Here is a 12,653-nt window from a genome sequence, read left to right on the forward strand (position 1 = left end):
TTTCGAGTTAGCTCACAAATAACTTCTTAGGCTAACACGGCAATTTCCTACCTTCGTTAAAGGGACAAAACTCAAAACAAAAATTTCCTTATTTGCTTGGACAACACTAAGGTGGGCCAGAGTACCCCACTGTCCATATTCTTCATCACCTACCTCTCTCTTCTCTTCTTCCTTCCCTTTTCTACTCTACCTGACTAACCAAGGGACCTTCTGGAAGGCACCCAAAGAAGAGTTTCTCCTACCACAGATGCAGTAATGTTCCTATCCCCATCACACCAGAAGCACGGGGTGGCAGGACTGGCTCCAGCAGTGGGGATTCGATGACCAAGGGGGCCCAGCATTGATCAAGGAGAACACCAACAAGGAGGACAAAGTCACAGGTGGCCCTGTCATACCAACAATGCCTGATCACGCAGGCAGATAATAATTGACAAGAGATCCAGAATCTGGTTTACCTGACACCAAGACACATTTGATTACGATTACTGGCTCACTGTGATTACACTAACCACATGAATTCACTGAAAGAGCTCAAAGGTTCACCTTTGCTTACAAGTTTAAGGCAAAGACAACCTTGCTGGCTAAAATCACGGTCCAGGAATTAACTAACTGAAGACATGGCTTTTTTTGTGGTTGATTCACTAGGTTTTAGGTTGGCCTGTATTTATGTTTAGCCTATGTACATTTTTAAAAAATCTTTTCTTTATGAAAGAATGTACTTAAACCTTGCGATTTTGTGAGTTAATGACTTTGTGTGGCTTTGGCCATGGATTTTTTTTTTTTAATTTTTTTTTTTTTAACATTTATTTATTTTTGAGACAGAGAGAGATAGAGCATGAACAGGGTGGGTCAGAGAGAGAGGGAGACACAGAATCTGAAACAGGCTCCAGGCTCTGAGCTGTCAGCACAGACACCGACGCGGGGCTCGAACCCACGAACTGCGAGATCGTGACCTGAGCTGATGTTAGACGCTTAGCCGACTGAGCCACCCAGGCACCCCGGATTTTTTTTTTTAAAGTAAGCTCTAACATGCATCCCAATGTTTACAGCAGCACTATCAATAATAGCTAAATTATGGAAAGAGCCTAAATGTCCATCAACTGATGAATGGAGATATATATATATATATATATATATATATATATATACATATATATATTATGAAATCTTGCCATTTGCAACAACATGGATGGAACTGGAGGGTATTATGCTAAGTGAAATAAGATAAATATCCTATGATTTCACTCATATGTGGAATTTAAGAAACACAACAGATGAACATAGGGGAAGGGAAGGAAAAATAAGATAAAAACAGAGAGGGAGGGAAACCATAAGAGACCCTTAAATGCAGAGAACAAACTGAGGGTTGATGGCAGGGAGGGGAGAATGGGTGATAGGCATTGAGGAGGGCACTTGGGATGAGCACTGGGTGTTGTATGTAAGCAATGAATCATGGAAATCTCATGAAACCAAGAGCACATTGTATACACTGTACGTTAGGTAACTTGACAATAAATTATATTTAGAAAAAAAAAAAAGACCCAAGTGAAAAGTTATGAATGAAAAAAAATAGAAAAAGTAAAGTAAGCTCTATACCCAATGTGGGGATTGAACACACTACCCTGATATCGAAATCTGCATGCTTTACCAATTGAGCCAGCCAGGCACCCTTGGTCACAGGTTTAATCTGAACACTGCCCCTGCGTAGGAACAAAATGATTCAGGGTTTGTCTGCTGTGGTGCCACTGGAACACCATGTATTTGTGCTCACAGAAACTGGCACCCTGCTGAAGTGGCTACTACTTAGGAAGCAAAAGAAGTGATTCCCTTCCCAATTTTCAACCAACAAAAAGAAAAAAAGAACTTTCCTAGGTATTCAAGGCTGTCAAGTGTTAGAGTCATATTAATGAGATTGTGCCACTTTCCAGGAATTTGTAATTAACATTTTTTTTTTTCAATGTTTTTTAAAATTTATTTTTGGGACAGAGAGACACAGAGCATGAACGGGGGAGGGGCAGAGAGAGAGGGAGACACAGAATTAGAAACAGGCTCCAGGCTCCGAGCTGTCAGCACAGAGCCCGACGCGCGGCTCGAACTCACAGACGCGAGATCGTGACCTGGCTGAAGTCGGCCGCTTAACCGACTGCGCCACCCAGGCGCCCCTGTAATTAACATTTTTAATGAAGGTAAGACTAAACCGACACCAGACATTTGCTGCTTGGACCAAGCAAACCCTAAAGCAATTATATTTGAACTTTTAAAATGAAAAATGTAATTTAAGGAGAAATAAAACAGGAAAGCAAAATTGGTATATCACATTACACTGGAATAGAGACATTTTATCAATGATGCTTTTGAGTAAGTTGAGTGCCTGCCATTCTGGGTTGGGTCCCCGGGGGCTGGAGTAAGGAGAAATGGTATAAAAATAACCACAAGTTAGAGGAGCGACCAGAAACAAGTGAAATGAAGACTGATAAAGACATACATGCAGCTGAAAGAAGGAAGCACACATGAAACAAATAGAGGGGAGAGATGACTTAGCAAGGGCAAGTGGACTCTGAGCCCTGGATCTGATCATGATCCTGTCCAGCCCCAAAAGCCTAGTGGCTGCCCACTTCCTAGAAAACAATGGAATCCTCTTAGGATAGCCTGCTTCCAAGCCACCTTTCCTGCCAGTAACTTCCCAAATATCCTGGCCGAATGCCTATGCACAAGCTCCCTCAACTGTAGAGGCTGAATAGCCTTCGGACATTGGTGACCTGCTCTACCTTGACTGTCCTGTTTGCTTCCTTCCCCTGCCCTAATCCTTTTACATTTTACAGCTTCTCCAGAGAAAGCCCTTTGCCAGAATCTCTGCCTTGCTTCCCATGCCCAAGGGGCCCTGAATTACAGACTTCCTCTTTCAAGTACCTCCAGCGTTTTTCTGTACGACATAGGTTTTCCGTTCAGGCACGGACCTTGTTACATTTGCCCAGATGATCATGAGCCCTTCCATGAAAGTTAACATAGCTTCATGGCCTCTGTATCCCTGGAGCCTGCTGTAGTGTCTGGCACATTCTAGTCATTTGGAAATGTTAGATGTCCTAATGAGGACGTCACCATTCACTGTTGCCAAAATTTAATCCATATATCTTGACATAACTGAGATGTACAAGGGGACATGGAATTTAGGGTAACAGAAGATGCAATTAACATTCAGGTGACCATCCTGAAACTTGAAGCATGTGAGTAGATTAGCAGGAAAGAAATTGGTCTACAAGTTATAGGTATTCGCCTACACACTGCAGAAGTAATCATTCTGGCAAGAACACAAAATCATGAAAAATAAATTCTAAATTCCTTGTATGAATGTGACAAAGAATGACACTGGGGAAATTTATAGCAATGACAAGCAATTGCATTTGATCCTTTAAACCACATTTTTTGTGCCCAAACAGGTGACATGAGGAACATTACTCGCCGGCAGGGCTCCACAAAGAGGGCTCTAGAGCCAAAAACAAGTCAGGGCCAAAGTGCCTAACACAGCCTCTCCTTGGGAGCACTGCCATTGTATGGATGGAAGTCTTCAAGTCTGCAGCAAAGAAATCTGTTTAACTTTGTTGAATCTAGTGTTTCTGTTTTCTCTTTCTTTATAATACCCACAAAAATACCTCGTCACTTATACTCTATAGAACATACTTTGGGAAACACTGCTCTAAAGAGTTTAGAGACTGAGGCAAGGTATATAAGGAATTACTATTTTCCTTTTACCGAGCAGGTAACTGAGACTTGAGAAAATCGATTTGTTTAGAGTCCCACAGACTCTAAGCAGTGGAGCCATTCGCTAATGAATTCCACATTTGTCATTTGCTGGCATGTTAACATGCCAGGCATTGTGTTAGCACTGGGCCCCCAGTTCTAGAGGGCAGGCTGCCTTCCTAACCTCAGGTCACAGAATCCTAGACCATTAGAACTGAAAGCTTCTATAAGAGACTAGTGAGTACAACTGCCTCATTTTCAGAAGGGGAAAGGGAGTCTCAGTAAAGGTAAACAACCCCCTAAGGCTTTACAGGTTAAAAAAAGAGGCAGAACTGGAATCCCAAGCCAGGCATTTGTCTCCATACCCTGGTTTACACAATGTAACCGCTCAGCCTCCAGATATGCTCACAAAATATACAACTTAATCTGCCTCGAAATCTTTTTATTTTTCACTTCGGCTGGTTCTTGATAGGATTCCAGAGCCAGCACATACCCACATTGGGATGGTGTTGTTTCTGCTTAGAAAATATTAAGAGATTTTGCACTTTTAATCAGTTCCCTGGCATATTTACAAGGGCACTTGAGGGTCACGGAGTTATTTCCATGAGCAATCAAACTTTTTGATTAACTATAAATGATACATTTTCAAAAGTGAATGTGTATTTTTGCTGTGAATTTCTGAATTTAATGTGTTGAGTAGCTGAGACTGTTTTTGTTTTGGGAAATTCATGGGGGAAAATGAACTTTTATGAGCTCTGAATTTCCCTCCAGAGAAGTGGTTCTTCCTTTTGTCTACAGATCTGATGAATCATATGGATCTTCTGTCCCAGAAAAAAAAGTGCATGTTAGTACACAGTGTTCCCTCCCATTTCAGAGGGTTCTCCAGCCCTGTTAAAAACCCCTGCTCTAGGATGTGACACTGTAAATTTTCTATGTATCTGCTTACTTCCACTCTTGATATTTAGGACACGCACCTTCTACTTGTGAACTACATCAAGAAATCAAGAAAAGGACTAAGCATCAATATAGGTCCCTGAACCAGGAATAACTAAAACGTACTTTCAAGTTTCCCCGAAAACAGCTACAACAATCATAAACCATTAAGAGAAACCATAAGGACAAATCCTTACAATAGGTACTTATGTGATTTAGCTATGGTTTATTTAACTATCCTTAGATGAGTGGAAAGTAGGGTACACTTTGTGTCTTCCTGCTCCTCCAAGACCTACCAAGAGGTAATGGAGAGGGGAATTTAAGGAGAAAACAGAAACAAAAGAAAATATTCAGTAGAGTGAAATTTGGAGTGATGTGAAAGTCTTTATTAGAACGAAATCTGGAATGGTTATAAATCAAGACTATGGAACCTCATTTTTTTCTGCTCCACTTGGGATAATCCAAATTTCTTGTTCCCTGGAATCAGGAAGACTAGCTTGGCCTTTTCATTACAAGGTACTGCTGGTCTCCAGTCAACCTTCCCAACACCCTTTCCAACAACCTCCAAGGAAAGCATCCTTCAAATGCCAGAAAGGGCATCAGTTTTAAACAATTAATGTTTTCCACCAAATTAAGAATTAAAAAGTCAAGTGCCAAAAATAAAGGTAGAGAAAATATGAAATGAAAGTCACCCTGTCACTGGAAAACACCCAGCATGTATGTACATTGTATTACTCAACAAAAGTTCTAGAAGAGCTGCTAAGTCCCATGAAAGCACTATCATTTGGACATTCCAGTTACAGATTTAATTTAAAATCATTACTATAGCAAATAAGGTTGTATGAGAACTTGTGTACTCTGCAGAGTCAATCTACGGGCAAATACTTTATCATAGATTTTATTCTACTAGCTAGCTAAGTTGGGGGCAACATCAGCCAAGCCAACTTTGAAAGAGAAGGGAAGTCGCATTTTCTTTGTTTCAGTCTATAACTATTGTGTGTGTATGTGTGTGGGGGGCATCTGATAAGTAAAAACCCACTCAAATTATAGGTCATGGTTTCCCCTCTTAAAATTCCTCAATTGGATGCCCAGCTGAAGCTTTCAGGAGAGGAATTTCCCCAGCTTGGACTCTCCAATTTCCTTCTAGGTCTTAGCAAGTCAAGAGTCCAGCTTTATAGCCACATGCTGAAGGCAGATTCTTATAACAAGTACATACCTGTGGCAGCTTCATATCATTAATATCCCAGCTTAACATCTCTTTTTCCTCGGAATCAAAGTCCTCAGGCTCCATGATAGTCAGATCACCCACAGGTTTCTGTCTATCCAACTTCCCGCAGAAGTGGTTGAGACTTTTGCTTTCAAAGGCGCTTCGTAGACTTGATCAGTCCACTCTTTATTCAAGCAGCTTAGACCTGGAGACTGATTCCTGACACTAAAAAATAAATGATAGTAACACTGACCATTAGAAATAAAAATCAGTGCTTGTCTGCTAGAAAAACCTGTTTCATTGACATTTTTTCAAGCACCAGCATACAAAAAAAACCAATGTAGAAGCCATTAGTATCTTGTTGAAATAAAGCTTGACCATGGGGAATCAGAAGCACCATGATCATCGTTTTCACCTCAGGCGTGGGCTTCCTTTCTCACAGCTAGACGTCTCCAGGTTGGGAAAGCCTGAGTAGCGACCATTGTCATCTGCAGCCAATGACTAGAACCTTTTCCCCCATATTCCCTGGGGCAGGATGAAGAACTGGCTTGGAGTTATTTTCATGGATACACTTTTGTACATTAGCTAACATGTGGTTCAAGTTACAAGTGGGAAACATCACAACCAAAGGTATCTAGAAGAATTTTTTAAATCTAAATTGCCACAGAGATTATTTTTCCTCTCCTCAATAAATCCAGTGTGCACTTTGTATCTTCAAATATTATCAATGGATATCCTCATCAGATTCCTCTAAAGCCTTGGCATTAAAGACATTTTAGACCTGATAATTCTTTGCTGTGGGGGGTTATCCTGTGCATTGTAGAATGTTTAATAGCAGGGGCACCTGGATGACTCAGTGGGTTAAGCATGTGACTCTTGATTTCGGCTCTGGTCATCATGATGTCATGGTTTGTGAGATAAAGCCCTGAGTCAGGCTCTGCGCTGACAGTATGGAGCCTGCTTGGGATTTTCTCTGTCTTTCTCTGCCCCTCCCCCGCTCATGCTCTCTCCTCTCCCTCTCTCTCTCTTTCTCAAAAATAAACAAACATTAAAAAAAAAAAAAACAGAATGTTTAGCAGCATCCTCGGTCTATGACCATTAAGTGTTAGTAGCAACCCATCCCATTGTTGTGACAACCAAAAATGTCTCCAGACATTGCCAAATGTCCCCTGGGTGGCAAAACTGTTTGAGAACTATTGCTTAAAAATAATGTTTCTACTATAACTCAAAGCACTCTTCAAGACTTTCCGATAGCAATCTCCTGCTTCCCTCCCCCCTCCAAGAAAATTCCATCTCACTTTACTTTGATTAAATTATTTATGTAAATGATAGACATTCAAAAATGTTTGTGCAAACTGCATTTCTTCCCCCCCATTAGAAATACCGCTCTAGTTTCTAATTGGTTAAAGAGGATTTACAAAAAAAGAAAAGAAAAGAAAGGAAGGAAAGAAGGAAGGAAGGTAAAAAAAGAAAGAAAGAGGAAGGAAGGAAAGAAGGAAGGAAGAAAAGAAAGGAAGGTAGTTCTACTCTGAGGAAAAATTAATCATTTTGCAGATGAAATATGCTTATTAGAACACTAAGTGAAACATGTTTACAAGTGTGACACTTCCACTGCTGGTGCCCTTGTAAAAGCAAGGGACATAATGATGTTACATAAAACAACTTAATAGTAAACTTGAACTAAAAGTTTAATAGTCTCCACCTTAGGAAGTTCATGAGCTCTGTTCCTTAGTTATGTACCTTTATTTAACTATATAACCCGGGGGACAAAACAGAAGAGACTCATAAATATGGAGAACAAACTGAGGGTTACTGGAGGGGTTGTGGGAGGGGGGGATGGGCTAAATGGGTAAGGGGCACTAAGGAATCTACTCCTGAAATCATTGTTTCATTATATGCTAACTAATTTGGATGTAAATTAAAAAATAAAATTAAATTTAAAAAAAGACCTAAAAAAACCAAAACCAAAACAAACAAAAACTATATAACCCTAATACTTGTCAATCACTGAGATATGCTGAGGGAAAGTATCTGGATAGAGAAGACTGTTGACCTGAACATATAACCATTACATAACAAGCTAATAGGGGTCTCTTCTCTCCCTATCCCGTCTACCACACTCACCTATAACCTAGTGGTCAAAGACTCAAAGAGCATGTAGTCCATCACCTTCATTTTATTTTATTTTTTTAATTTTTTTAACGTTTATTTATTTTTGAGACAGAGAGAGACAGAGCATGAACAGGGGAGGGGCAGAGAGAGAGGAAGACACAGGATCTGAAACAGGCTCCAGGCTCTGAGCGGTCAGCACAGAGCCCGACGCGGGGCTCGAACTCACGGACCGTGAGATCATGACCTGAGCCGAAGTTGGACGCTTAACCGACCAAGCCACCCAGGTGCCCCGATCACCTTCATTTTAAACGCTGCTTTGTAAGGTTAAATCCCCAGGAGTTTTAAATCAAATTCTATGTTTGGGGAATAAACATTGAGTTACCGAAGAAATGCTGACACAGACAGACTTGAATTCAGAAGATTTAAATAACAAGTCTGTGAGACACAAAGATCAAGTGTAAATGTGATGGCAACAGTTTTATGTGCTTACCTCTTTAAACTTCAACAACAGTAACTCAGATTGTCTAAAATTTGTTATAGCTAATTGGAATAGATTGATCTTAAAAAAAAAAAAAAACCTTGAATGACAAGATTCGTATCTCAAAAATTCTAAAGCATTGTCGCATTTTCAGTCTATGCGACATAGACATAATTCTTTTGTTTTTAAATTAAGGGGAGGGTAGAGGCACCTGGGTGGATCAGTTAGTTAAGCACCTGACTCTTGGTTTAGGCTCAGGTCATGATCTCACGGTTCATGAGTTCGAGCCCCAAGTCAGGCTCTATGCTGACAGTCTGCTTAGGATTCTCTCTCTCCCTCCCTCTGCCCCTTCCCTTCTCTCTCTCTTTCTCTCTCTCTCTCTTGATCTCTCCCTCTCTCTTTGCCCCTTCCTTTCTCTCTCTCACTTTCTCTCAAAATAAATAAATAAATTAACACACACACACACACACACACACACACAAATAAATTAAGGGGAGGGGAATAACAAATCTTGCTGCATGAAAGCTACACTGCTCTTTTGATTTTCTCAGATATAAATTTTTGCCAAATGAACAAACATTAATTTACTATTTCCCTGAAAGTTAAGAACAAAACATAGTAAAGACTGCAGCCTTTCAAAAATAAACAACTCAACTCAGTTTTCCTCCAGAATTAAAGAAAATAAATCGTAAAGACTTCCTTTTTTTTTTCTTTTTTAAAACAAGTTGGGCCAATGTGTATTCAGATTTCATCATTTCTACAGAGAACCAAAGGAAGTAAAACAAATGAAATTCAGTAGGAATGGGGTGCCCATGGTCCCATTCCTTACATTCGCTTCTCCGCAGGATTTGTGGCTTCCTTACCTTCTGACTTCTTCTGGAGATGCAGCCAACACTGTCATAAAAATCTCATCTCTGGTTCAGGTCCCAGCAGCTTCTGGTCATTTTCTACGCAGGAGCTGCTGTTCCCTAATCCAGGTCAAGGTACGCTATGCTAATGAGCTCTGGCAGCAGTCCAATCAAAATCCAGATGCTCTCAGCGTCATCAGATAGGGAAGAGAGATCCAGGGAGTTACTTAACGAGTCCAATTGTCCCCAGTCCAACTGTGATGGATATCCTATAATTCACCCCTAAACTCTTCCCTCCTTTATGTTAAGAGGGGATTTTAACTGAAATGGGCATTGAAAAGAGCCTCATGAGGAAGTACAGGTGTTTTCCTGCTCATAATTTCATAGGTTGGGCCCAAAGCAGATGGATTAACAGTAGATTCTAATTCTCCTACCACTTACCCCTGCCTGTGTATGAGAGAGAACAGACGGACAGAGGTAGGAAAATATCATGCAAATGGAACTTACTGGGATAGATATTAGATTGCAAACATTCCTAAGCCAGAAGTGCTAAAATGCTATTTTATACGTACCAATGATGCCCCCGCTAATTCTGAGTGTTCCAATCCTCTCAAATCATACCATTCTTGGGGCAACTCAGTGGCTCAGTCGGTTGAGCATCTGACTCTTGGTTTCAGCTCAGGTCATGATCTCACAGTTTGTGAGATCGAGCCCCACCTTGGGCTCCATGTTGTCAGTGCGGAGCCTGCTTGGGATTCTCTCTCGCTCTGCCCCTCCCCCACTAGTGCTTTCTCTCAAAATAAATAAATAAAAACTTTAAAAAAATAATACCATTCTCCCTTCTAGAGATATCCTCAGCCATCTGGGCAGAGCCTAAGTCAGTTCAGCCCACCTGCTATGTCCCAGGCTGTCTGCAGGGCTCAGGGAGAATTAAAGCCATGAAGAAGTTTAATAGTGGAGGGGCACCTGGGTGGCTCAGTAGGTTGGGCGTGAGACTTCAGCTCAGGTCATGATCTCATGGTTCCTTTAGCTCAAGCCCCACGTTGGCCTTGGTACTGTCAGCTCAGATCCTGCTTTGGACAATCCGTCTCCCTCTCTCCATGACCCTTTCCTGCTCACACTCTGTCTCAAAAATGAATAAACATTAAAAAAAAGTTTAATGGAGGAAAAGATGAATAATAACACTAAATAAGCCGAAGATAACACATGGTATAGAGGCAGTCTAGAAAGAAGATCAAAGGGGAAGGTATGAAGCTGGAGGGAAAATAATCTGGGGAAACTTCTTCCACCATTGTGATGCCTGATCAGCCTTTTAAAGGACAAACAGATATTTGTCAAGGCATCAAAGAATGGAAAAGTATGTTCCAGGTAGTGGCAATACTGTGGGCAAAGGTAAAGTGGTGTGGAAAGTGCAGTGTGCTCAGAATTAGAAGTAGGTGCCTGTCAGGAAGGTCCTGGCCATGTAAGACAGACTGCGGAGGAAGGGATGAGCAGGCCAGAGGGCAAAATCCTTGGGAAGACGCTTGGCAATCTTTGGCAATGTTGAGAAGATTTCTCACTAGTCTTTCAGGTCATGAATGAATTTCTCTTCTGCCTGGAGGTTGGGACCCTGAAACATTTTCTAGTGCTTTATCTTACTAATTTGATCTGCTTTTTGCAGTCCCTCCTTGGTCAGGGAGTTCTTTCAACATCCCCAAATATGCTGTAGCAGGACAAAGCCTACTGCTGTGCCAGCTGGCAAGACAGAAAGGTCTATATGGTTCAGTTCCAGAATCACAAAGCAGGGCCAAGAATGGGTTTTAGACCCAAGAGGAAATAAATTGGTAACTGGCACACCAATCATGATAATCTACTCCCTTAGGTCTTCTGCCATCCGTGTCTAAATCCTATCCATCCCTTAGGAACCTCCCAAAATGCCACCTCCTTATGGATCTTCCCATATTATTCTAGAACACATGGTTTCTCATTTCTATGGTGTTCCAGAACTCTTAACTGAATGACATGCTGTCTTAGATCACTTATAACTAACATCTTTTTCTAATTATAAAATAAAGTCATAATCTTTTTTTAAAACATCATGTTCTCATCTCCTAGATATCCCCACTGTTAATATTTTGGTCATGTCCTTTCAGACTTTTATTTTCCCCTACATACATCACCAAACATAGATATTACTTTGCAGAATTATAAGAGTATATGTACATACTATTCTGTGAACTCTTCATGAGTTTTAGTCCTGGCCCCCCAGCTAAGCTGCTAGTTTCTTTACGGAGAAGTTGGTATCTTCCACTTCCTGTCTCCTCACACAATGACCTGCTAGAACCCCATTTCAACATCACATCTATCCTCCTCCCAATAACCAACCCTCCTCTGACACAGGAAGGAACCGAGGAGCTGTCTCCACACTCTGATTGGGCTGTGACCTAATGTCCCAGATTGGTAACAACACTTCTACTTTCTTAAGGCCAACGTCCTACCTTTTTAGCCAGATTCTCCTAAATGGATCTCGGTCATTGTTATTAATGACAACAATAATCATCGCTGCTTCCCTTGGTGGAACTCTTACAATGTTGGCAGGTGCCATGCTAAAAACTTGATCCTTACAGCACCCCTATGTGGTAGATGCTATACTCATTATACCCCCTTAACAGGGGAGTTAATCAAGACTTACAGAAATGGTATCTCACAAGCATGTAGGTGGCAGAGGTGGGGCAGAACTTAGATGAACCCGCTGGCCACGGTCCCACATGAACCATCCAGTGCTGTTCAGAGTCTTGGAGTCTTTGTCTCTGCTCCCATATACTCAGAGCTCCACATCGCTCTTTTCAGTCTCTGTCTCCTTCCAGAACACAGGAATCCTGCTCTAAAAGTCAGGTGCCCAGAGGCCCTATTGCGTGGTGACTGATCACAACCACAGAAGCTTGGATTTCTCAGTACCTCTGTCTTGCGTTCCTGGTAACTCTGGGGCCTGCCTCCTGAGGTCATTCTGGTTTCTTTCATTGGTGGGGTGCTTTAGGCATTTTTTAGTGATAGTTCTTCTCTGTATAGGACTGTCCCATAAAAATACTGTTTCCCTAGACACTAAAGTCCAGAAACACATCCAAGTCACAATGTCAACCATAACCTCCTACCCCTATATTTCCAAATGTTTAAAAAGGGCCAGGGAGAGAGCGGTATTGTACTGCCTCTGCTTTAGGACAAGTATGCCAGACCCTCAAAGTAGACCCTCAAGGTCTAGTTGCTTGCCTAGAATACCACCTGTGGTTTCCAATTCATAGCCTTCAGACACCTTGCTGTACTAGATGAATGAACTTTTCCAGTATCTACAACTCTGTCA

The 12,653-nt window shown here is 41.3% G+C and overlaps 1 protein-coding gene across 3 annotated transcripts in view; it reads right to left on the reverse strand.

Moving 5' to 3' along the window:
• Window positions 1-12,653, reverse strand: part of GCM1 (glial cells missing transcription factor 1) — a 50,524-nt gene that overhangs the window by 12,706 nt on the left and 25,165 nt on the right. For 2 of the 3 annotated variants that reach the window (XM_058734266.1, XM_058734265.1), the window contains exon 2: window positions 5,888-6,103. In XM_058734266.1, coding sequence (XP_058590249.1) covers window positions 5,888-5,962 — 75 coding nt within the window. In that variant the 5' untranslated portion in view covers window positions 5,963-6,103. Of the gene's footprint in view, window positions 1-5,887; window positions 6,104-9,331; window positions 9,760-12,653 lie in introns of those variants that run through there. The other variant, XM_058734263.1, reaches the window with a different exon arrangement.

This window comes from Neofelis nebulosa, chromosome 6 (assembly GCF_028018385.1).
Source record: "Neofelis nebulosa isolate mNeoNeb1 chromosome 6, mNeoNeb1.pri, whole genome shotgun sequence".
NCBI lineage: Eukaryota > Metazoa > Chordata > Mammalia > Carnivora > Felidae > Neofelis > Neofelis nebulosa.